Below are 26,466 nucleotides of genomic sequence, written 5' to 3'. Positions count from 1 at the left end.
CCCTTTCAGAAATGTTTTGACAGGCTACTCTGCTAGCTAAATTAAAACCTAAGTTTGAAGTATATTTTTCTGTTGTAATATTTTTGCTGTAATTTTGGCAGGAGAGCATTTGCATTAATTACTAGGACTAAATTAGGAGTTGTCTTTGTCAAGTTCTGCTGGCGCCTGTACAGTGTGCACCTTTTGGTGCTTCTCTAATATATATTCATTAAACAAGAAATAAGAAAAATGTGCACATACAGAATTTATTAAAACAGATTTTGTTTTGGTTTTCCATCTTCCTTTTGAAGTCACATTTCTTTCTTTTTCAAGTTGGAAAACTGGACTGTTACTGCTATTGCTTAAACTTTTGATTCTAGACTGCTTTTTTCATAGAGTCATATGAGCAGTAAAACAGATTTCACCCTCACTTCAGTCTTCTACGTAAAATTGCCAAGTTCTGTGTCACTGAAGTAACTTCTTCTGTCTGTGTCATATTTTATTCACATCGATATTTGCCTTCCCTATCTGGCCTGTTTCACTATTGCATAAAGCCTTTAGGTTTGAACATAGCTTTGAAATTGCGGTCTGTTCCACGGGAGATGGCTCTGGCTCCATCAGCAGTTTTTTTTATAAAGTCATTCTAGCAGCTGGGTTGAATTTTTCCTTCTGGGTTCTGTGGAAATAATGACAATAGGTGCTGAAAATTATGGAATAGACTTCATGTAACTTTTAAAATCAGTATGGAAAGACTACTTTCTTTGAGCAGTGGCAAAACAAATAACTTAAAGCAGCTACTATTCACCCATTTTGATGTGTTAATTCAATGCATTTTTGTGCTGGGATACAGATGCATTTCACCATTACTGTTTGATGTAGTAGCATACTTTTTTAGTATTGGAATTATATCACTATTCTGTCATGTCTTTAAGCCTTCATTTGCTTTTACGCTCTGACAGTTCTTTGGATTTGCTTATAGAAATGATGGTGACTTCAGTCTGTATTGCTAGCTTTTCTTTAGTTGTAAATTTTTCTTTACTGTATCATAGTTTCTAATGAAGTTATTTTTCTAGTGAGGAATATATATAATTAAGACTGATATTTAGGGTTATAGTATGTCTCTGTTTCACTGAGCAATACTTTTTCTTCATTGCAGTATGAAAGCAAAAGCATGAGTCATTGTCAGTTATGTTTATTCTTAATTATATTTAGCTATTTTTCCAGCACAATTTCTCAAGGCAGTGTTCCACAAAATTGTAAATGGAAATAGCACTTTATCTCAAATTATGGTAGGCAGAAGAATTTATTTCAAGCAGTGGTGCTTGTGCAGTGTTGTACAGTATAATAGGCAGCAAAGTAACCCAAGTATTTTTGAGTAAGAAATTTAATTTCCACTAAGTTTATCGTCCATATTGTCATCTGATCCCTGATTCTAGACATCAAAGTTTTGTCTGTTAACAGTTATCATTAAAATTTGAGATGATACAATTTGGTCTTCCTTATTTAGATGTTTATAATCCTTGTTTATTAAACTTAAATATATGTACTATCTGTTTCTGTTTATTTGTAATGTTTACTACATAAACATCATTTTTTATGCTGTGTCATTAAATTTTCAGTGAGTCTAGTGTTATTAATCTGGGAATCTGAATTTGTTATCTGTGTATTGATCTGCAGAAATGATTAGCTGTCTTATCTTGCTTTATTTCCAGCCACATGAAGTAATAGACATTTCAGGGCAAATATAAAACCCTTGGAATACACCTGATCATGCAATATTCTGCCAAAGAGGGCAGAATTTTGTCTTCGAAGCATGTGAATTAATGCAGCATGAATCAAAGGATCATTCAAGCTTGATATGACAGAGATGTCTGTGACTAACAATTTTTTATGGGGTATTCTAGGCTCCTTTTAGTCTTGCATATAAAAACGTGACAGTTCCTGTTCAAGAGTTCAGTAGCTAAGCTGCTGTAGGTAGCCCACAGAAAGAAATGGTACATACTCAAAAAGCAGTTCAAGATTAAGTCACATTTGGTCAGCATTGTCTAAAAGCCATTGGTACACATAAACTTATAGAGAGTAATATTAACAGCAAACTTAGTGATGTTTATACTTCTGCTTCATTTATAGGTTTACAATACAGTTACTGATAGAAATATTTTTCCTCTCACAATTTTCTAAACATCTCCAATTCTAGTATTTTCTGTAGCATATATATGCAGCTGTGAGTTTAGTCTTTTCTTCTTTCAAGTCAGCATTATGTTTTCCATGTGTTTGACTGCATACCAATTTGGTACATGTGGATATTATTTTAAACTTGTAATTCAAAGAACAGCAGTGGTATGGGTGTTGCGCATTGCTGTGAGTGTTTTCTGCAAATGTAGGACAGAATTCAGAGGAAGCTTTTTTCCCAGCAAGTAATTGCATTTCTTGAAGAAATTACCTGTCTTGTAGAACAAGATAACCCTGTTTCTCTCTTTAGTTTACTATGGCAGTTTCTTGTAGTACTTCTGAGAATCTCTTAGAAATGCTAGCTGGCTTCATCCTGCTTTGCATACAGTGAAAGAAAACAGTATTTGTACGTTTGTAATTAAAAATATTGCTCAGTAAAACTGAAGTTAGTTAACACAGCATTATGGAAAGAGTGTTTTCTCTTGTATTTGAAAGCAGAGAAGCTTTCACATAGTCTAGGATCTGCCTTCAGTGTTAGGGCTATAACTTATAAAAAAAAAAACCCTTATAAAAATATTTGCTTATGGTATCTAAGCAACCTTAGTGCATATTGATCCAGCCAAATGACTAACGTCAGATTTTTTTAAAGCAGTATATAATAAAGGCTATGGTTTCATGAACAACAGTCTGTAATCACCATATCTGCATGTTTGTGTTCTTTAAAGGAATGTCAGATGCTACAGATGCAGTTTGGAATGTATAAAGATGTGCCCGGCAAGATGCAACTTCTTGTTTGCTGCAGATACAAGCTTTTATGCTTGAAAGACTTTCCTATGGTCTTTATTATAGGGAAAAACTTGAACTTGCAAACCTGCAAATGAAGGAGATCCCCCAAACTTTCATTTTTTTAAAAAAAGGCAAAGTTCAGTACTGCTGAGATGAGGCAAATATTTTGCATTACAGTTACAAGAGGTGTTGGCTTACTTTGAAAGACATGTCTAGAAGAAAAGGCAGAAGCACGTAAATCTGCAATTAGACTTTACACTATGCTGGTGAGGGAGGATAAAGAGGGGTAAGATTTTCAAGTGTGGTTTTCTATGTGAGGGATCTTTCATTCAATACAGATTCAGTAGTTTTTAGAATGTACTGCATCACTGAGCTGATACTCTGTGAAAGGCAGTAGCTCGCATCGTACCTTTGATGTTGAACAAAATCTTGTTTTTTCTTTCCATTCTTGCTGGTGTTTTAAAATAACTGTTATGGCCCTGTTTTTTCTGTGATCTTAACAGCCAAATTCTGGTGAATTGGACCCATTATATGTAGTTGAAGTGCTACTGCATTGCAGCAAAGAGAGTTTGAAAAATTCTGCTACTGAGGCTGCAAAGCCAGCCAGACCTGATGAGAAAGGAGAGATGCAGGTTTGTAACGTATGTTTATTCTCAGGGGTTTCTTACAAATGTTCTCAAAGATTCTATTTCCAAAAGATGTACGGAGTGTGTGAAAGAGGGGTTGATGCGTTAAGGCAGAGAAGGGAACTGCACACCTAGCTCTGGTTTCTTAAACAGTTGCTGATTTCACTGAAGAGAAAACTTGCAAATTTGAACAAAATACTTGAGTGAATTTGTTACCATAGGAGAAGAGCTTTGAAGCTCTTTGTTGTGCTATATATTTCAAATGAGCAGGTGAACGACAATGGCAGTAATGTAAACAAAGTTATGGAAAGAACCTACATATGTGATAAAATCTGCAGATAAACAAGTGTCTATAAGATTTTTTTTTCCTTGAATATCTGTGCAGGATTTTGTGGGTAATGTGTATTTTGTCTACTAGATATGAGAATGTAGTTAAAATTTTTGTAATCCTTTAGTAATAAATTTTAGCAATGCTGTTTGGCAGATATTTTTCTTAGCAGTATTTTCTGTCTCTGAGAACAGAATTATTTTTAAATTTCTTTTTCAGATCCTTTCAGCTTTGTGAACCTATCTCATTCTAAAATTAAACTGAATTCTTTAGTGAAAGTATTTGCATTATTTAAAATTTTCAGTTGGAAACCCTGTATCAAGACAATCAATTATAATTTCAGATCAGAGACAGTTGTTTCATGTGTCTACATGTTTTTTTCACAGAGGTCATTTAAAGCTTGAGATACAGTATTAATCCTTCATGCTGTCTTCATGGTTTTGATCTTTGTGAATATGTATTTGCTGATTTGATGTTCTCTATTGTTAGCATTCCTAGTTAAGTATATGACAATAATTTGTCTGGTTTGGATCATAAGAGGTATTCCAGTAGATAAGAGGCAAGGTAACAGAAAACCTGAATTTTTTCCACTCGTAGCTTCTCTCCAGATTAACTGAATACAGAATTTTCCCATTTGGACAAACTTATTTTTCTTATTTATCTCATTACACACATTTTCCTGCTTTCTGATACTGCTTTACCCACTGCCTACTGCTGTGTCCTTGTATATTCGGTTTTCCTTTTCCTTTGGAAAGCTCTGCTATGGAACAGTAATAATGTGAATGTATTTTTTCTGGTTTATCGTTACTACACTTTCTTTGATAGGTTGTTCCTGTTTTGGTACATCTTCTCTCAGCTATCAGCAGTGTCCGACTTTACATACCAAAGGACCTGAGGCCTATTGATAACAGGCAAAGTGTGTTAAAATCCATACAAGTAAGTTCACTAGGCTGTGTAAGCTCTCAGTTCTGATTAGTTGGTAGGCTTGAACCCAAGACAACTTATTCTAACAATACTTGTCTAACTCTTGTGTCACATCTTCAGCCTTATTCTTAAAAGGAATGGGAAGTCACAATGCATGTCAGTTGTTAACAGACATTTTAAACTGATTTTGAAAGCTGCTGAAGTAGCGCATAACAAACTTACAGTATTGCCCTCTTTGTCCCAGTTGTGCCAGCTGATTTTTAAAAGTATGGTTTAGGTTATTGATTTTACAAATTATTTTTTTTTTTTAGGAAGTACAGAAGCGTTTTCCTGATGGAGTACCATTACTAGACCCTATTGATGACATGGGCATCAAAGATCAAGGACTGAAAAAAGTAATCCAAAAAGTAGAGGCATTTGAGCATAGGATGTATTCACATCCTCTCCACAATGATCCCAACTTGGAAACAGTATACAAACTTTGTGAAAGAAAAGCACAGGTAAAAATACAAAACAGCACTCTATCTATATTCAGCTGAAGAAATAGACAGCAATAGTTCCCTCGTTACTTACTTTTCTTTTTAATAGTCCAAATAGTCCAAAAAGTCCAAATAGTCCTTTTTAAATTAATAAACCCAAATAATCCTTTTTAGATACAGTAAAATGGAATCTCACTAACATACTTTCTGAGTTGGTGGTATAGCCTTCATTGATACAGATGTGAAGTACATCTGAAAAGAAAGCTCTTCAGAAAAAGTCAGCAGGGATTGGAAGGTTATAGAGGTGTCACTAGGGTCTTTTTCACTGAATAGGCATAGTGCAGTTGGTAGAATCTTCACAGGTAATTGAAACTTACCACTTTTAATATGATTGCATAGAGCTAAGTTGAATTGATGGGGCGTACTAGCTTGAGTTTACCATGCAGATCATTGCACTGCTGCTTCCTGAGCTGACTCCCAGCCTGGAAGCAGTACAGTTAATTATTTTGTATAGAGTCGTACCCTGGTGGACTGACACTGGTTGCTCACAAAAGCACCTCCTGTGTTTCTGTGCTGCTTCAGAAAACAGGTTCTCTGGGAGTCGCTGCGCAGAAGTGAGGTAGTTCTGGTGTGGGCAGCACAGACTTGCCTGATGGGACAAGCAGACTTCTGCAAGTGTGTCTGTGTCATACACCGCGCTGACAGGATGTTGACAGTGACAAACTGCAAGACACTGCCAAAAATGTAGTAGCAGGAAATAATGCCTTTGGGTTACTTTTGATTGAATAGTTTGTTAGATGAGATTTAGTACAGGTCTCAGAAGATGAGTGCTCATTTCTTGACCAGCGATTTCTTCTGTCGTTTTTGGTGTGAGCTGGTTGCATTTTTTTTTCCTTCTCTGTGTAAACAGCTTAACTTGTCAAACTTGACAGAATTTCCTGTGGGTAAATTGAGATGATTTTTCTTAAATTCGTTTTAAACCTTCCTCTTGGGAGAGTTAGATGAGTCAGTGTTGCCTAGTTTGTCCATATATTGTTGTTCTGAGGCCCTTCTGTGAATGAAACAATGTCTTTAAAACAGTTGCATTTGTTAAACCATTACCATGTAATTTCTCTCATTCTGACCCCCCAGATTGCTATGGATATTAAAGCAGCAAAACGAGAACTGAAAAAAGCCAGAACTGTCTTACAAATGGATGAACTCAAATGCCGCAAGCGTGTTTTGAGAAGACTGGGGTTTGCTACGTCTTCAGATGTTATTGAGATGAAAGGACGGGTTGCTTGTGAAATCAGCAGGTAATTGGTTGCTGTGTGATGTGATTGTTGTGATGAGTACACAGTTTACTGTCTTTGCTGAAATTAGTGTGTCATGTTCATATTTTAAATTTCTGAGATCATTAGAAGAAAGACTCTTCAGAGATTATGTGATGTGTCATAAAGGTAATACACCAATTGAAACAATAAAGACAGGAACTTAAGGACAAAAGACAACAGATTTTAAGCCTACAACATGGACATAAAAATATCAAAACAATAGCTATTTTCTTACGCAGCTTAGGCAATAGCATTAGTTGTCATTTTATGTTGTGCATTACATGAGAGGATGGTCTCATTTTCTATGGTTCCACTTCCCAAGCCTCTTAGTACAGTCACTCACAAGCAAGGGTGTAACAGCTTAATTGCTCCCATAGGGCTGTCGAACAAACCTATGGAAGTCATGCATTTTAGTGGAATACATTTAGCAGGTGTGTGTGTATTGAAACGTATTGTAAAGATTTCACGGAAATTCATGAATCAGACTTTAATACTTCAGAGTGTAACTCAGATTTTGATAAATTGTGTATTTTTAAAAGTTACAGTGAATGCTGTACTCCTTGCCTTGCAGGTACTCTGAAAGATGCTGCCTATATTTGTTTGATATCATATACCATTTTTCCCTGAAAAAAATTGATAGCAAATGTGGAAGCTGAATCAGAATTTATCAACTTCTTGACTTTCAGGAACTGTTTGCTGATGAGTTACACTTTCTTTGTAAAAATACCTATTTTTTTTCCCTCATTCTCTGTGTGATAAACTCCAAAAATAAAGATGCAGTCTTATCAACCATCTGACATTTTATCCAAATATGTTTGGATTTTGTATCCATATCATGAACTTCCTTTTATAATTCATGAGTTAGTCTTTATTCTACACGTAAATTGAAGCAAGCTTGTTCCTCTCTTCAGTATCTTGGAAATGTCCACTTGAATCTTCTTAGAGCAGCAGCAGTACCAATTTTAGTCCTTTTCGTAAGCTGCCAAACTTGCTGTTTCTTTTCAATTTCTTGACATCCTATCTGGTAAAAACAGACCAAAACAACTGTTAATACTAACTTTTAAGAACTATCAGGAGAGATTTTTTGTAGTTCAGTAAGAGCTTTTTGTTTATTTAAAGTACTCTCTATCTCTTATTTATTCGGATTCCCCTTAAAAAGCCAATGTATTAGTATTTGTTGTTCCCATAAGAAAAATTAAGAAGGTATGGTTTCTTAATCTATATCAAGTTGCTTCACAAAACAGATTAGTGGTACTTCATTTGAAAATTACATTTTAGTAAGTCTTTTCCCTGAGCTTGCTTCTCTCTATTTTAGTGCTGATGAACTGCTCCTGACAGAAATGATGTTCAATGGTCTCTTCAATGACTTATCTGCAGAACAGGCAACTGCACTACTGAGCTGTTTCGTGTTTCAAGAGAATGTGAGTTACTTCTTCAGTTCATGAATTCTAGAAATTTCTGACTGCCAACAGTTTTGTTTTTAATTCAGTTTCAGAAATTGGTCATAGCGGTACACATCATACATTTTTGTCCTTTGCTAAGGTTTTTGACGTGAACTCCCATTGAACTTAGCAAAAGCATTGCAGCTTCAGTGCAAAAATATCTTTCCTCATGAGTGACATGCCAAAAGTTGTGTAAAATTTCAGTCCTTGTAATGAATCTACAATTGTTGCCTCCTCATGTCATGAAGCAATATTAATAGATTCTCGGCATACATGTTCGTATTTATGTATGTATACACACACACATCATTATAATTTAAAATGTAGAATGATTATTTGAAAAAGAGTGTTAACAATACCTGCTCTTACACTCTGGGGTGAGGATATCTTTAATTCTGAGATGTGCCCATGTGATGTTATTTGATTGATAGTAATGTCAGTACCACATGGAATTGACACGAAAAGAGCTGTTAAAAACAGACTATATGTTATCAAAGGCAAAAACGTAGGCATTTTGTACCAAATGCCATTGTTTTCATATCCATAAGTTATATAGAAGTTTAGTGTCATCAGGAAAATACAGTAAAAATAAACTTCCATATGAAGTGTTACTGCAGATAGCTAGCAAGATGTATCACTCAGGTCATAAATGTGGGAAGTGCATTAGCAGCAGATGCTAATAAATCATTTTTGTTAGTAGAGGGGATGCCCAGGTAAGTCATTGTTAGAATAAAACGTTATGGTTCACTCAACAATTGCACTCAGATCTAAGCAGGTAGAACATAGAAATGCTGCTGTATTTGAATACCCATATTTTCATACATAACCATTGATGTTTAAGGTATTAGAAGTATTTGCTTTTTATATCCTTGAAGAAAAGCTTGTAACAGTTAAAGTAGTAAATGGTCAGCATTTTTACCATTCAGAACTGTGAAACAGTGAAACAGAGGGAATTTTGGAAGTGTTCAGAAAACAGGTGTGTTTTTCATGCTGTGGGTATACTGCACAGAAAGATTTAATTTTCTGATTTAGTAAGGTACCTGGGGAATTCAGTAAACTTCGGTGTTTGATAAGGGATTGGAGAAATCATTGGAGTAACTTAGAATGGCACGAGTACACATTGAACTTGTGGTTTTGCATTTTATTTGGTGTAGAACAAATGTATGGGAGCACATGAAATTATTTAATGTCTTCCTTTTCAGTCCAGTGAAATGCCAAAATTGACAGAGCAGTTGGCAGGACCACTTCGGCAAATGCAGGTAATCTGTCTGCTAGAAATCTGCCTGAACTCAGGGTTACTGTTGACATGAGTCAAGTGTATGAGTAAAGCATAACAGGCACACAGTGAAGACTTGATTTTGGATCATCAGTGAATTTGGTTGGCACTGATTGCCCGTGGTTTTGCTGTGTGTAATAATGGATTATCTTGTTTGCAATAAATCTTTATGCTAATTTAGAATATGTCTTTAAAAGCTTTTATAAGCTTGCTTAGTACACTGTCAGCTGTTAGTGCAGGCCGACTTAATAATAATGTAAACAGTGGTTTACTTTCTGATTCTGTATAATTTTACACTGAAAAGGAAACCTCATCCTGTATGGAGTACCTAATAATTTGCAAGCCTTTCTATTGGTCAAGCACTTAATCTGCCTAAACATATTACAAATTTAAAATATTTTATTTTAAAGGAGTGTGCAAAAAGAATTGCCAAGGTGTCAGCAGAAGCAAAACTGGAAATTGATGAAGAAAATTACTTAAATTCTTTCAGACCCAACCTAATGGATGTTGTGTATACGTGGGCAAATGGAGCTAACTTTGCTCACATCTGCAAAATGACTGATGTTTTTGAAGGTATGTTTGTCAGTTTTTCTATAGGAGAAGTGAGGTGGTAATTCCATAACATGAAGTGGTAATTCTGAATAACAATGGATCACAGAACTTACTAACTCAGATGTATTCAAGCATTTGCACAGCTGAAACCAAGTGGGGAAAAAAAAATTACTATATATGTTAATTTGTAGTTGCACTGTTGAAAGGTTCTGATCTTCAGAAGACTTTTTAAAAGTCGTATCTCTCTACATTTAAAAAGCTTTCTATAAAACCCAGCAACAAAAGGTAACACCTTTCCTAGTTAAAGGGAAAAATTCCGTGTTCCAAATGCTTGCAGCTCTTGTGCTTGTCTTCATTACAGTTGAGTGTTTTATTTACTTCATAAATTGGAAGTTCCTCCTGCTGTCTTAGAGATAACAGAAGCAGGAGGTGGTAACCAGGTCTGTTTTGGATGGTTCATCACAGCAGTACAATGAAGATATTTGGAAAGCCCAGATGTAACCTGTCACCTGGGTTATTTTTCCTAGAAGTAGGATACTAGAAACTGCCCCTTGAGAAAGGGTACTCCGTTTTCTTTATTTTAAAAGTAGAATGACTTAAAGCCCAGATACTTTGTAAAAGGACAAGCCATCCACCTGAAGGTCAAACCAGAATGAAAAACCTAATTTCATCTTTTACCAGCTATGCTGACAGTTGTGAGTACCAGTAGGATGGGTGCACCATTCTTACAAGTCTCTCTGTAATGACGGACATTGGAAGATCCTTTCGGAAGCTGTTACTGGCACCATTGTCTTGCCTCTCTCAAATGCTGTTTTCTTGTTCGTACGTACAGTTCAAATGGAAGTCCTTAAAATAAAGGAATTCTTGCACTTCATAAGCCAGTCCCCTAGACCCAGAAACTTGATAAAGCAGGTTGCTTGCGAGCAACAGGAATCCTGGCAGTCTTTGATTCTGCATTCAGCAGATTCTTCCTACTGTGAAGAAAGTCTGAGCCTTACATCTGCTGCAGATGCACCCTGAGTGAGTGGAACACCAAAGAAGTGGTAGCTGGTTTTGTTTTCAAATTGGCCTTTGACTGTTCAGAATACACAGAGCAGTAACATTTTTCCTTAACTGTATTCTGGCTAAGCCTAGCCAGTCAGGTTTGTCCTACTCAACAGTGCTAGCTCTCTCTAAATTAGATCTTACGGGCTTATTTTGAGAAGTTTAGCTCCTGTGGCAGGGGTTGACACATGATTTTCCCCCTAACTTTTAATAGGCTGGTTTTCTGTGCATTGTCCTAAAGGAAGGAAAGCACTTCAGATGTCCATTACTAGTTACACTCAACGTAGATGCAGTGTAGTGTCACTAAATCCCAGAGAACTTTGCCATGGTTAGCCAAGTTGCTATAGTGACTCCAAAGAAATTAAAAAAAAAAAATATTAAAAACTGAAACCAAACCAAACAACAAAACACAAACCAAAAACAGCAATATCCTTATTTTGATCTTAAGTACAAATTTTCATTTTAGGTATTAGTGCTTCCTGTCTTAATTTTGATAGAAGTTGTTACCATGAGGTATAGCAGGATGGCTTATTAAAGCTCCTAAAGCATGTGTATTTTCCTCTTTGCCTTTTGAGCAATGCAACATAGTAGTGAGTTGCTGGTATTACAGGGAGTCCCAACTTCACTGTTTTGCACTGATTTTAGTAAGGAAGCAGAAAATTGTGCATTAGAAGCCACCACTCTTTTTAAACTAGTTTTTCACCAGCCCACCCAAACCTATTAAAAGTGCTTTGGGAAGGACTGTGCTCTTCCTGCATCAGAGACTAATGTTCAGTTTTGTGCTGCCATCCAGGCTAACAGGCAGGAGGGGAACTTTTCTAGTCAGAAATGCTCAGTCGATGGTATACTTCCATTCTCACAAGCCCAAAGATGGGTGGTGTTCTGCCATTTAATTAGTATAAATGGTCGTGTGTCTGAAACCTCTTTTGGGTGCAGTTGCTGTGCTAATTAACTGTCTGCCTTTTCGTGTTGCAAGGTAAGCCCAAGTGCTCCAAGAGCAAGCCTGTTTGCCACAGATTGGAGCAGTGTTAATTGGCTAATGACTTGTCATTAAGCTGAAATGTGCAGGGAAGAAATAGTAATTAGAGAAGCTTTTTAAGACTGTAGGGAAGATGAGTAAACTGAGCTAAATGTCCTATTAATCAGTTCCAGACTGACTGACTACTTTGCTTTGTGGAAATAAGTATAGACAATAGTAATCTAATCCAAAAATGCAAGCTTTTTTCATGCACAAAAAAAAGTATGCCTGTAACAGCCCGAGCTACCCTGCTGAGTACTCCCTGGAAGGGTTGCAAATGGAGACGAGCAGGATCTCTGGGAGCTGAGCCAGGACCTGCCACAAGGCAGCGTGCCCGTGCTCAGGGAGCTACTGCGATTCACTTGCTTTGGCTCTGTGCTTTGTGTCCAACAGACCACCTATGTGGTGTTCGTCACCTCATGTCATTGCACTAGTTTTTACAGACAAACTGTTCTTACTGTAGAAACTGACATCGCCTACTGCTACCAGAGTGTATTTTAGAAGTGTTATTTTACTTCTCATTTTCCCAACAGTTTTGTATAATATTCCTTTGATACGGACAGTTTCTCTCCAGATGTTAAGCCTTGTCTAGAATTAGTATTTCATTTTATCATAAAAAGCTCTTCTAGTCCAACCCCCCTGCAATGATCAGGGATATCTCCAACTAGATCAGGTTGCTCAGAGCCCCGTCCAGCCTGGCCTTGAATGTCTCCAGAGATGGGGCATCTGCCACCTCTCTGTCTGAATCTCCCCTCTTTCAGTTTAGAAGTATTATCCCTTGGTAAAAATCTATTACCCCTGCTAAAATGTCTGTTCTCATTTTTCTTCCAGGCCCTCTCTAAGTACTGTAAGGCCACAAGGTCTCCCCAGAGCCTTCTCCAGGCTGAATAACCCCAGATCTCTCAGCATGTCCCCCCAGCAGAGCTGTTCCACCCTTATGATAATTTTTGTGGCCTCCTCTGGCCCCTCTCTAACAGGTCCATGTGTTTCCTGTGCTGAGGGCCCCAGAGCTGGACACAAGACTCCAGTTGGGGTCTCACCAGAGCAGAGCAAAGGGGCAGAATCACCTCCCTCCACCTGCTGGACACGCTGCTTTTGATGCAGCCCAGGGTATGATTTGCCTTCTGGGCTATGAGCTCACATCACTGTGCCAGGTCAAATCTTTCATCCAGCAGTACTGTCAAGTCTTTATCTGCAGGGCTGCTCTCAATCCCTTCGTCCCATATTTACCCTATGACAATTGCATGTAATAATTTTGACTGTACAAGTGAGGTGATGTTGGAGGGAATGACCAACCAGCATACTGCTTGCATGCTGATGAATAGCATAAGCATTGGGGTCATTTTGTGAGACTTGCTACAGTGACTTGAGAAGTTAAGGAGTAACAGGCTGCAGTGGGTGTTGGGTTGGAGTGCAAGAGCTATGTCAAGACTAAGCTTGTATGCTTTACTGTAAGCATGCAGTTGGGTTGTAGAGTGCTCCACAGACTCTTGAGTGGCACAGGAGTAGTAAGGTGCATCACACTGTCTCACTGGTTCTGCCAAGTGAAGAACTATCAAACATTCCCCCACCCCAAAAACGTATGTGCAGTGGTTCTTGAAGCAGCAAATTCATTAATTCCCCCAAACCTATATAGTTTTTTTAGGGAAGTCTTAACAAGTGCTTGAAAGAAAACTCCTGTAGGAATTACTAAATGGCCCATAAAGTCCTCTGAGTTAGAACAAGAACAGGACAAGCTTTTGGAGATAGATAGCTTCAAGGTGTGATGGAGAGGTTTACTGTTAAAACAGAAACCAAGCTTAAGACATATGGCTGTTCATACCATGAGCCTCTAGATAAATTGAAGAGGGTTGGAGAAGGAGCTCTTGCTTTGGTCCAGAGTGGGCTCATGCAGCTGAACTATTCAGTGACATAATGTGGCAGGGGATTCAGTATTTTCCCACACTTTTTTTCAATACAGGTAGCATAATTCGTTGCATGAGAAGGCTAGAAGAGTTGCTTCGGCAGATGTGCCAGGCTGCAAAAGCCATTGGAAACACAGAGCTGGAAAATAAGTTTGCAGAGGGTATGTATGTCACTCCGCAGTGTAAGGAGTAATTCTAGAAGTATATGAAGGAAGCAGGGAGGGGGGGAAGCTGTGGTAGAATGGCACCCAGGGGGTGTATGGGTGAATGATTTGAGAATGGAAGGGTGCAGCATTGCTGCCTTTCCAGATAACATCTCTGTTAAAGAAGTAGTGTTTGGATACATGCTGACAGTTTAGTCTGTGTACAATGACTTCCATTTAAGACTTGTAATACTTTCTCTATTGCAAAGTACTACCTGCCTCTGTCCTTAAAATAGTTATTGTGTCACTTATGACCACTGGATATTAATAAATTGTTTTCCTTTTTAATAGGGATCACAAAAATCAAGAGAGATATTGTGTTTGCTGCAAGCCTTTACCTGTAACAGAAAGTATCTTCCAAAACCAGTACTACATTCACATTATGGAACAAGTCTATCAACATCACATGCTACTTCCATCTCAAGTCATTATTTCTTTTAATGGTGTGTATTTAAACCATAGTTCTTGCAACAAGGCATGTACAAACAGCAGTGTATGTAATAACTGTTACCATGTTTTCAATAAAAATTTACAATTTTAATAGCTTTTTCCTTTTAAGCAAGAGCTTGAACCAACAGAAATTTAAGGTCTAGATGTACAATAACTGTGGTACATGTTACTATGTACAGGTAAAGTGAGCATCCAAGAGCAGCAGCAGCAGTCCTTTAAAGGCATTTACTTATATTACATAGTTAGATGAAATCGTTTTCCTTTCAGAGATAGACAGGTGAGGTGCATCAGTCTTCACGGTTGATGATTGCTGCCAAAGTGATTTCCATTTGTTGGAGTCTCATGGAGAGTTGTATGGGAATCTTCTTTCGGTTGAAACGTACATCCTCTCACTTTGAAGAAGTCAGACACATACACAACCTAAATGAACAAATTAGTGTTAAGCTCCTGCATTTTTAAGTCTTTAAAACAATGGGTAAATGCTTTTGCAGAAGGTAAATTCCACAATCAGAACTAATAAAAAGTTTAAACAGATTCAAACATGAGAAAATTGCTAGGATGTCTCCTACAAAATTCTGGCACCTGTTATCTCAATAGCTTTTTCTCCAGCTATCTCCCCATCCCCTGTTGACCACTTAGCCACTGATGGTTTAAGCCAAATTCAAGGCTGTGTGCGAAGTGCTCTAACTGCCTCATCAAGCACTGCTTCATTACAATAGCCATAGTGTGACCAACGCTAAATGAAGGTGCAAGATACACTTGCTGAGGGCCCACATCACATGTATGGTTAAAATTATTCAGCAATTTATTTGGAACAGGGCGAGAGAGCTTGTGCTTTAGCTGAGGAAGAGTGTTCAGTAGTAACTTATTCTCGAGTGTCATTCTCACTCACATGTCATTAAAAGCTGGTTAAACCAAGCCTGGATTCCTCTCTTTGGCAAGGTTCAGAGCTGCTCCCTCCCCAGCCACAGGTCAAGCAGCTGTGACACCAGCTCTCCCTACACTGTCCTTTCCTGCAATCCTGTGAACACACCACCCCAGTCCCTTCACACTACTGACTATGAGACAGGTGCCCTGATACAGTCCTGCAGCTTGCTCTCTCCCCAATGCCAACTTCGCCAAGTCACACCAGCAGGCCTGTTGGGTACAGTGCTGCATGAAGTGCCATTATGTGACCCCTTCCCCTCCTACATCACCCCTTCCCCCCACTGCAAACCTGAGAACTGCACAACAGTTCAGGGCAGCAGCAGAAAGCCACCACCATGCTGAGGGCTGGCTGGTGACACAGCACACTGCTTCAGCTGCATGACAGGTGAATTACAGCTTCTGCTTAATGCTGAACTCCCTCAATTTACCTCTCCATTTGCAGTTGCTGCCCCAGCGTGCTTTCACCTCAGCCTTCTGCTTCTGGAGCTGAACTATTCAGGTCTTTCAGACAAGGGTTCTGTTTGGGGGGGGTTGTATTTTTAAGATTTCCTTACTTTTCAATTCTGTTCACTGTAATGCCACTTTGTACTCATTTTTCTATTACCAGGCAGCTCTAAGATAATCACCCAACACCCTTCACTAAGCTTGTTCTCCAAATAAAAGTGCTGTCCCTGATTTTTCTCATTCCTTGAATGCCTTTTCTTAGAAAAGATTTTACAAAAGTGAGGTGTTGGATTTTTTAGTCAACATGCAGCCACTTAACAGCTAATGCAATATGTAAGGTTTCTCAGAGCTGCTCCAAAATATGTTTTGATGACTGATAGCAACAAGTAAAGTTTTGCCTTGAAACAAACCATACCCTTCTGGCTTTCAGCTGAGAAAGCTTTTATCTTGGAGGTGTTTCTGGGAGGTCAACCCCAGTTCTTGGTCACCGAATTCTTCAGTATGACCTCAACTAGCTCATGTCTCCGAAACAGAAGTGTCTCTGATCTGTCCTTTCCCATGGATGTATCAACTCTGGTTACAGCCAGCACAACACAAGTCAACCAGGCGTGCAGCTCGAAGTTCAGCTGTTTCTCTGTTCCTTGGGAAAGCTTTTCACTCATCACTACAGCTAAGCTTCACATGCTGGCTGTTGTATAACACCCTTTTATCACTCAAAATGCACACAAGACATGATGGTGGGTTTTAGTTTCCCATCAGACTGAACAAACAGGATGCATAAGGTAGCAGAGGCAGACATTTTCATGCTGTTCTTATCCATAAAGGCCTTCATTCTTTTTCCCCTGCTTACCTCATACCCAGTTGTCCTCTGCTATTGTACCTGAGATTTAGAATTTGGCTAGAAGCAAAAGGTATGGTTGTATAGAGGCCCCACACAGTTTTGCAGCTGATTGTTTCGATCTTGGTTACTTGAAAAGCTCTTGGGCAGTTCATGTCGGCTAACGGCTAAAACAGCCACTTATGTCATTGTTGGCCCAGCGTCTGCCTCACTGAAGTACTATTGCTACACCCAGTTCAATGAGTTGTTTCCCATCTCCACCAATTTTAAGAACATTAGGAAGACAGAACCCAGCCTGCACTTCTAAGGTTCTGTGTATAAAAACCAGCATTTAAAACACACACACACACCCCCCTCCCTCAGGAATTACTTACAATGAGCACAGCTACCACTGCTCCCTGAATGAGCCCTGTTAAAACATCACTCCAGTGATGCTTGTAATCAGAAACACGTGAGAGACCCACATAGATAGATGCAGCAATAAGACCAAACTGTAGAGTAGGACGTACAAGTCTTGCCCAGTCTCCTTTCATTCTGGCCTGAAGGTAAAGCTAAAAGGAAAAGAAAAAACATTATAAAATGCAGTTAGTACAGAAGTAGTTATCACATAAAATTGTGTTTGGTCTCTTTGAAGAGCTGAAATTTGTGTTCAGAGATACAATGATGTACTTGAATGTTTTAAGTGCTATACTCCCAACAAGCATGCTACGGCAGAGTTTAACAGTCAGTGTTCAGTCTTCATGTTTTATATGAAATTACATAGCACCATCATATAGATATTTTCTGTATTTGTACTAGTGTGACAAAGGATAATTTTCAGGACAAAGGTACTGGTAATGCCAGAGCCGCTTAAGGTTTAGAAAGAATCCAGTGGAAATCTAACCAGCATTTTACTCCTGCATTAACTACAGGCAAGTCTTATACAAAGAAATAGCTGGCACACACCCAGATTTGGAGTCCTGCAAATTTGGGAAGCCCCACCTTGCTCCAAGCATGAAGACCATTAACACCTTTACTAAAGTTTACATACACCATACATAGCACTGACAAGTTTTTAACTTTATTCACATTCCTCAGTGGTCACTGGTGTATTTCACTGCACTCCATCTGTTACTAGTCCTTTTTTGCTTCATGTTAACCATGTTACCCCTCAAGTAAAGCAAGTGATTACATGCAGTTCCCATTCTTTTTTCTCTCCCCTCAGCTCTGCTTATGATGTTGTATATATCTATGCTTTAAAAGTGTTGTCTCTAACAGTATTTAACTCTATTGCTGTCTTGTCTAATCTAAGACCTTGCTTTTGTCTCCTCCTCTGGTCTAAGACAGAAACCTCTTCAGCTGTAAGAGGAGCTTCTCCAAATCCACCCTGTAAACAATTTACTTTATTCTGGAACTTGATGCTGTCATCAAAAAGGGCACCATAGTTACTGTATTAACAGAAACAACACAGTTGAAGATGATGATTAACATTTCAACTATATATTTTTCATACCATCTAGGAACTTCAGGTTGACTACAAAACCTTAGCTGACAGTCTTATGAATTGTAGAAGCTAATCCAAACCCAGGCTTCGTGCACTAAGACAGGACACTAACTTCTGGTAAATCCCACAGTTGCCAACTTCAAAAGCCATGGCTACCTTTGAGAAGCATTCCATTTACAATATAAATACAGGCATAGAGCTTGCACTGTAGATGCAAAGGTGCCACTTTCCAAAGTTAAACATTTGGAGAACGTTTCATTGGTTTGTCCGAGTAGCTTACATCATAATTTTGGCATGCTGACTTTTTCAGCTATAAATGGAATGTCAAAGATCAACCATATCCATAACCAGTTTTCTTTAATAGCAAGATCAGGGTGAAATCAGACTTGGAAGAAGCTACAACTAAGCCTGAACTGGAAAATAATTTACTCCCTTCAAGAGGTGGGTACTGCATTTTCCTGGGACCTTACTTTTACCACTAGGGAAATACTGTTTAGCCACTTCAAAAATTAGCTGTCACACAGTTCTTCTAACAAAAGGTGGTTTAATGGTCTTATATTAATACTACTTCTGGATTTACCAACAGTAGACTGAACACTACCCCAGTGACAAATGAAGCAGGAGAGGTCCAAGGAGCACATGCTGGTAGCCTAAAGAGCTGGCTGAGGAGTCGATACTGGCTGTTCTTTGTCCTTTCCCTATTCCCACTAAATTCTGTTTAAGACAGCTAAAAATACCTTGCTGTAATAAGTTTTTTTCCATGTTAAGCATTTCTGGTAGCTGGCAAAGATGTGCAGTCCTATCAGAAAGAAAAAGGGTTATGCAACTGCAGATAGGTGGGAAACCAAAATACGCTTCTGAACAAAGGAAGAAAATGAGGCAAGTCACACAAAAAGCAAACTTGGAAAGATGCTAGCCCACAATGCCAAATGACAAATAAGATACTATATGAATTGCCCTTACACAGCATTTATTTAGATTTTCTTTCTGCTTGACAAAGCATCAAGCAAGAAACTTGGATTTAAAATTTATGTGAAAACATAAATTTCCATACTAAGTCACAGAGAAGATGTGGAGCTGCTTTATCACCTGCAGAACACATGCAGCTGGCTACAGGCTTTGTCAATTCTAGGTGCTTCTTCAGACCACCAACTCTAGTAACTGCACAGGAAATCCCCAAAGCCCTCCTTGTACCTTCTACCAGCAGACAGATTCCTATTGTTCTAAAACTAGGTGTGAGAAGGGTGACAAATCATACCACAGATTAGTGTCAGTGTAACTGATCACAGCTGTATTTAATTTCAGAAAGAGCAGCTGTTCTTCTGGCTACAATTGCTTTTTTGAGTTAGCTTTCAGTTCAGTTGATAGTAATTGTTTATCAGCCAGCTGCTGGAATAGCAAATTCCTTGTTATTTTTAAGCAGGTAACTTCAAACTGACTCTGCTTTTTTTAATAGGCCCAGGCAGCCACGCTCCCTTGCAAAGGCTCTTCCTACTGCCATGACTCACTGTTAGCAACCTGTTTGGGCTGAAACAGGACAGCAGCCAAAGAAAGGAAGGAACTTTTTCCTTATAATTCCATTAAATATAAACCAGGGTTGATACTAGAAGTATGCCCAAGAGTCCTTTATACAGTATTAGTCCTTATATAGCATTATATGCACAATACAGAGATGATCTGCTGGCGTGCTACATTAACACTTACTATTTTGATCCTGTTGACAAATGCAGGGCAATGACTTTAGGCTGTTTACAGAACCCCTCCTGATATGTACAGCATGCCTCAGGTTCTTTTGTTCCTCACAGCACAGGCAAGGGAAACAGAAGCAAATCCCTGTTTGTCTGGCCACCCATCTCTTTGCTAGCAAGGAATAAACTTTACAACTGAAACTTGTAATCTACAGAAGCAGCTGGACCTTTAGGAAATGCCACCTGGGTGATACCACTGTAATGCCCCTTACCAGTATTACTTGTTGCTGAGAATTTTATTTGTGAGCCTGTGAGCATGGCAGGAGCATTCAGAGCTGTTCTGGCAGACGTGCTCCTACCACTGGCAACTGTTGGCCCACAATGACATCCCTGCTGTCCCGCTTCTGAGCGTCTGTCTGACCCTTCAGTAATATCATCCAGCTACGATCTACTTCACTCTACCATCCCACTGTTTCTCTTGTTTGTTTGTTCTTTTTAGTGTGCAGAAATAGACTTAATAGAAGCTTTCTTGTAATGGGAATTAATAATCTCCATCTTTTTTCCCCTACTAGCCAATGCTTACTCTATAATGAAACTATGTTCTCTACTCCACACACTATGTTCTCTACTCCAGACATCCTGAACACAAGTTTCTTCTTAATCTATGGTCTAGTACTTCATTTCTAAAAATATACACAGGAATGAAGAGAAACTCACAGGCACTTTGTGGCTTCTTGCAAGAAGCCACAGACATGAATGGAAGAGTCGCTGCAACTGGAGAATTATTTGCTACTCTTAACATTTCTAGCATAGCTTACAAGTGTTTGCTCTTCCAGTGAAGCAATATTACTATACATATACACACACCTGCCCACCTAATTTTACAGTACAGTGACTTCTTTCCCAGATGGACTTCTGGAGGTGTAACCATGTGGCTTCACAAACTTATCTTGCATCCCCACCTTAAGGGCACTACATTCTTTTAAATCTACCACAACCTACCTACTTCCTCAAACTGAGGTCCCATTTCAGACAGTTAATTCTAATCCCTAGAACTCCTCAGTCATTTTTCATTCAATTATCTCCTCAGCTTTCTTCCAAAATCCTGTTATACAAAACTCTGTACCGCAAAATGTTTTTTTGCCTTTTAAGTTATGGGAAATCCTCCTGCACGTTCAGTCCTCCTTCAAGAATGGAAGTCATAAGGAAGAAAGTTTGGGAGTTTTCCTCCCACACTCAGGAACAGCTGTATTTGTACCAATTTTTACCAGTTGATTTGTTCTGTCACTTTAAAAAAAAAGTTCTTCAACAGGCTTTTATGTTCCTGATATCAAAAGGTCCCAGTAATCACATTTCCTACAGATGTCCTTGTCCTGTCCTAAGGAACAGAAGCATACTTTTGCTTTGGAAATTTACCTGTTTTCCCTCTTAGTTTTATATTCTCCATCCTAATATACTCACAGCATAATGAATAATTATGAAAAATTAATACAAAAACAGAGATAGAATATGGTTTTCCTAGGACAAAAACTCCCCCATGACATGAGCAAATCAGAGAACACTTGTGAGGTTGTCTGAGTACAAGTAATAAGAATCTGGAAGAGAAACAAAGGTGCAGAAGGTCAGTTTTCTTAGGAAATAAGCCCTCTTTTGAGAGACCATAGTAGTCAATACAATTTCTGGGAGAGAGCAAGTAAATAGCATTTACTCAGCTCACCATTTACCATTAGTCACGTCTAACTTCAGTTTCATGATATCTGCCTGAGCATTAAGATAAAACCCTACATCATTACTGTTTTGCTCTTTTAACAGGCACAAGATCCTGCTGCAGTTATAATTAGTAACTGGATTAATTGCTGGCTACAGTTAGAAAAGCTCATACTTTGAAACAAGTCTGCTGACCAAAAAAAAAGTCTCAGGAACCACAAACAGTTGTGTGGAAATGCACCATAAGGGCTCTCTCAAAATCAAGCAGCTCTGAAAAAGTAACATGTAAACCACCTCAAGTGTGTGTACACCTGTATACAGTTGGCTTTGGGATTTCTGGGGTGGAGGGAGGCGATATGAAGGTACTGTGTTTTGGTGATTTTGTTAATGAGGCAGGGCTGGAAGGAAGGAGGAAAAGCATAGGAGGCACCAGTGTTGGAAAGTCTTCAGAAGAAACAGCCTCAGAGTAATTAATATGATAAAAGATGGGGCAAAACTCTTGGGTTAGGAATACAGGCTGAGAATCCAGGCACATTTGTAGGACAGGAAAATTCCATTTGTGTGGATATCCCAAGGACACAATCCCCCCACCTGCTCCCAAGAGTGTGAAGTTCTCCATTAGGAAGCCGAGTAGATGCACAAAGCACCAGAGGAACTTATCCACCCTTCAGCTCCACCAGCAAAGCAGCATCATTGCCTTTCTGTGATGAGAGGGACTCTGACAAAGACAGTGCCACACACCTCTACAAGAGACAGATTGCACCTGATTATCTTGGGTGCAAGCAGGCATTCAAACAAGATCCTCCAGAGAATAAAAGAGCTGAGATATTCACCCTGGATTCTTATGTAACGCTATGAAATGACAGAAAACCGGGATGACCTATCATCTCCCTGTTCCAGCCCTGCTCAACAACCCAGTGGTACAGACCAGGGCATCCCTGCCTGGTTCATACCAGGCAGTACAGGAGAAAGAAAGCTCCCTTCAGAGATCTTCCAGGCTTTGTGCTCCTCTGAAGGTTTGCAACACAGCTTTTCCATTTCTGCATATTACAGGAAACTTTAGAGATTCCTTTGTAGAAGAGCTAGTTTGTATAACAGCCGTTATTCAAACAGCTTTGTACAAGAGCAACTAATCATATTTCAGCTAGCACAAACTCTGGAATTCAAGGAAACACAAGAAATCTGGGCAACAGTTTAAAAATTGCAGTTCTGAGCACAGAAAAAGGGCCAAGAGCCACAAGATGTGCTGAGAAATAACCAATCATTTGCAAACTCGTGTCTGTGCAAGTACTACAGCTTGTTTTATACCTGTTGGCACTTTATCTATGAATAAAAACAGAGCTCTTGGTATCAACCAACAAGACACTGCCTGCAAACCAGAAATCAATGTGCAATTTTCTTCATGTGAAGCTTGATGTTAAGATAGATAATGTCTATCCCATGTAATTTTAAACACAACAGGCTCACATCCAAACAGAAAACTGTATTATTAACAGTACTATAGATGTAGCAGAATTTGTAAGTCACTCATGAGCTGGGGTTCTTAAAAAAAAGGCAACATAGAGTTTGAAGTTTATTTTACCTTTTAATGAGATCTCATTTTCTTTAAAAATACATATTTAAGATCCCTGGAATATTGTGTCAGTTCTGGGCCCCTCAGTTCAAGAAGGACAGGGAACTGCTGGAGAGGGTCCAGCGCAGGGCAACAAAGATGATGAAGGGAGTGGAGCATCTCCCTTATGAGGAAAGGCTGAGGGAGCTGGGTCTCTTTAGCTTGGAGAAGAGGAGACTGAGGGGTGACCTCATTAATGTTTGAAAATATATAAAGGGTGAGTGTCACAAGGATGGAGCCAGGCTCTTCTCAGTGACAACCAGCGGTAGGACAAGGGGTAATGGGTTCAAACTGGAACACAAGAGGTTCCACTTAAATTTGAGAAGAAACTTCTTGATGGTGAGGGTGACAGAACACAGGAACAGGCTGCCCAAGGAGGTTATGGAGTCTCCTTCTCTGCAGACATTCAAAACCCACCTGGACACATTCCTGTGTAACCTCATCTGGGTGTTCCTGCTCTGGCAGGGGGATTGGACTAGATGATCTTTCGAGGTACCTTCCAATACCTAACATTCTGTGATTCTGTGATCCCTGGTATATCTGCAATATTCCCTATTGTTTAGTTTTTGCTTCTTTGGTTGTTTCTTGTTTGTTTTTTATCTTAACTGGGCAGAAAAGGGAAAAAAGAAGCAACACTTCAGAATTAATTCTTCCCGTTCCAGGGAAGGAAAAGGACACAGTTCTGCTGTTACTTCAAGATGGAGGGGTATCTGGGTAGCTGTTTGAAGGGATGTTCTAACCCTTTACTCTGACCATGTATTCCTGATGACTCCCCTGTGCCAGCTCCAATGTGTGAACAGCCCTACGGTGAGCTTGTATAGAGAACTGTGCCATGGAGAGCTGAATTAAAGGAAAAACAAGTGACTGGACAAGGTAGAAAAGGCAAAATATGTACTAGTCTGGCCTCTAAGATATCTGCATGCTGCTGTCAAAAAGCAACTGACATGCAAAATCTGTGTCCTGTGCAAAATCTTTGTCCTATACAATGGGAAAAAAAATCATGTCTGTTACTAGCAATAGTCCAGCTCTCAACTCAATATAAAAAGTACAATCAATCTATTCTGTATGCACATTTCCCCCTGGGCAAGTAATGTTTCTTGGGTTTTTAATCCTCCAGCCTCAACTTGGCTGTACATTGCAGAAATAATTGTTTACTGACATAATTTTGCCATAAAGAAAGATAAACAACATTTCATTCCATTGCAAATGATAACACTTGGCTCTTTTCTGATGAGAAAAAACTAATGTGTTCCTTCTACTTGGAGTAAGTATTTTTCTGTTGTGTCTACCAAGCTGTAAAAGCTTTCAAAAGAATGTAAGCACTGCAAGATATTTCTTTCAGCTCAGTTCTTCAGCAGTCAATTCACAATAATCCCATCACTACTGACAGTTATAACTCCTGATCCAACTATGGAGAAGTTGTTTTGCTCTGTTTGCTTACTACTAAAAAGTCTAAATACCAATATTAAAACAGTACTGGGAGAACACACACAAGTAGAAGCACAAGCATCTCCATACTTGAGCCAGAGTATGACCAGTTACCTTTATTTTTTTGTCTCTGCTTCAAGTAAGTTGCTTGGTACAACCTGTGTCTACAGCCAAACAAAACATTTTCAGAAACAAATATTTCATTAGTTTTTGAAGACTAGGTAGCCCTCAACTTTCATGTGGGCAGGAACACATTAGGTACTGTTCTGTAGCTCTAGTCAGTAGTGTTTGGGAAAGTAAAGAAATACTGCCATGCAAACGGACATACCTAAAATACTGTGTTAAAGGCTTCCAGGATCATATCTGGGTACTGTTTCACTCAACATCTAATTCCAAAATAAACAATTCGAGTTAGAGACTTAAAAGGCGAAGCTTGATTGGCACATTAGGAGCATGAATATAAAAAGCAGGCTAAACCCTGCTTTTCACTTGTGTGCGGCCTATGATCTCACTGCAAAAGGTGGCCGTCAGCCCAGGTCACTGAAATACCAGCCACCCTCCCATTCCCGTCTGTCATCCCCTGTGTCCTTGGACATACACGATGTTCTTTCCCAACCAGCCGTGGGAGAGCTCGAGAGCCACTCAGGTTACATTCTGCACAGACTCATCCCCTTTCGCCCCAAGCTCAAGCCACACAAACATACGGCACCCAGAATAGCGAGGCAGCCTGGCCAGGTTCCTGCAGCCCTGTTCCCATCCTGGGAACAGCCAAGACCAACTCCATCACAGCAACCTGATCCTCAGGGCCACACTCATTTCTGCCAACTGCAGGAGCTGCAGTAGGGTCATTCTCACTACTGAAGATGGCACACATTTAGCATTTTAATCTACAATAGCTTTCAGATGGAGACTATTTGTGATCCAGCATCTGTCATTAGGTCACTGGGTTCACACACTGTGTCTGCTCATACTCCCTCCAGTTTTCAGATGAAGCTGTTGTTGGCAAAAGCATCCCAGAGATAACAGCTCCGTCTGGAACAGAACTGACCCACCTAGCTCTGACAAACAAATCTCAATCCGTTCTTCACCACAACTTCCTTGTCTGAGAGTCCACAAGTATATTTTTGTAGTTTCACTCTTTCCATATACTAGTGAGTTCAAAACTACCCAGGCGCTAAACTGGACCAGCTAGACACAACTGTTTAAAATACATGACAACATCCAGTTAAAAATGCAGCAGCAATCTCTATGCTGTAAGAACAGTGATATACACTACTGCTGATTTAAATAGGTAGATTATGTAAACTATTTAACATTCCCTGAAGTTATTAAAAACCCACACATTTCTATCATATTATCATTCTTTTAGAAGTTGTTAGATAAGTTTTTTTATGAAAAAAAACTTAGTGCATTCTTCTCCTTATTCTGCAGATGAGTAAGCCTCATTTCTCAATGGCAGGTGTCACAGTGAACTGCAGTAGGCACTGCCTTTGCTTCTGTTTTAATGCCAGATAGTCACATACAGCAAGCTACATGAGACCAGTTCAGTAAGAGATTTTGTACAGGAGCACACAGACAATTCAAACATGGTAACAAAATGTAGATTCATTATAGTTTGCCACGAAAGGCTTTAAGCAGGAACTAGCTTAATGAAGCTGCTACCAATTACAGAAGTATATAAGCTGATATGGTATCAAAGACTTATTCCTTTTATTCAGGTAACCTTTAAAAGCTTGACTGCCACATGTATGGAAGGTGAACATACTCGTGCAAGGAACCTGAGTCAGACAGTTTTAGATAACTGTAAATGCTGGGGAGCAAAGAGTATTTGTGTACACCCAGA

General features: G+C 39.1%; 2 protein-coding genes across 4 annotated transcripts in view; one reads left to right on the top strand and one right to left on the bottom strand.

Moving 5' to 3' along the window:
- The window catches only part of MTREX (Mtr4 exosome RNA helicase), a 46,176-nt gene extending 31,589 nt beyond the window's left edge, over positions 1-14,587 (top strand). For both annotated transcript variants that reach the window (XM_071802043.1, XM_065860382.2), the window contains 9 exons: positions 3,441-3,569; positions 4,717-4,827; positions 5,127-5,315; positions 6,426-6,589; positions 7,923-8,028; positions 9,252-9,308; positions 9,736-9,898; positions 13,900-14,004; positions 14,338-14,587. In XM_071802043.1, the coding sequence (XP_071658144.1) occupies positions 3,441-3,569; positions 4,717-4,827; positions 5,127-5,315; positions 6,426-6,589; positions 7,923-8,028; positions 9,252-9,308; positions 9,736-9,898; positions 13,900-14,004; positions 14,338-14,390 (1,077 nt within the window). In that variant the 3' untranslated portion in view covers positions 14,391-14,587. The remainder of the gene's footprint in view (positions 1-3,440; positions 3,570-4,716; positions 4,828-5,126; positions 5,316-6,425; positions 6,590-7,922; positions 8,029-9,251; positions 9,309-9,735; positions 9,899-13,899; positions 14,005-14,337) is intronic.
- PLPP1 (phospholipid phosphatase 1) overlaps positions 14,467-26,466 on the bottom strand; it is a 67,240-nt gene continuing 55,240 nt past the window's right edge. For both annotated transcript variants that reach the window (XM_065860383.2, XM_065860384.2), the window contains exons 5-6: positions 17,080-17,256; positions 14,467-14,916 (exon numbers count right to left, since the gene is read on the bottom strand). In XM_065860383.2, coding sequence (XP_065716455.1) covers positions 14,791-14,916; positions 17,080-17,256 — 303 coding nt within the window. In that variant the 3' untranslated portion in view covers positions 14,467-14,790. The remainder of the gene's footprint in view (positions 14,917-17,079; positions 17,257-26,466) is intronic.

Source organism: Patagioenas fasciata, chromosome Z, assembly GCF_037038585.1.
Source record: "Patagioenas fasciata isolate bPatFas1 chromosome Z, bPatFas1.hap1, whole genome shotgun sequence".
In the NCBI taxonomy this organism is placed as follows: domain Eukaryota; kingdom Metazoa; phylum Chordata; class Aves; order Columbiformes; family Columbidae; genus Patagioenas; species Patagioenas fasciata.
This window is presented reverse-complemented; position numbering and strand designations above follow the sequence as displayed.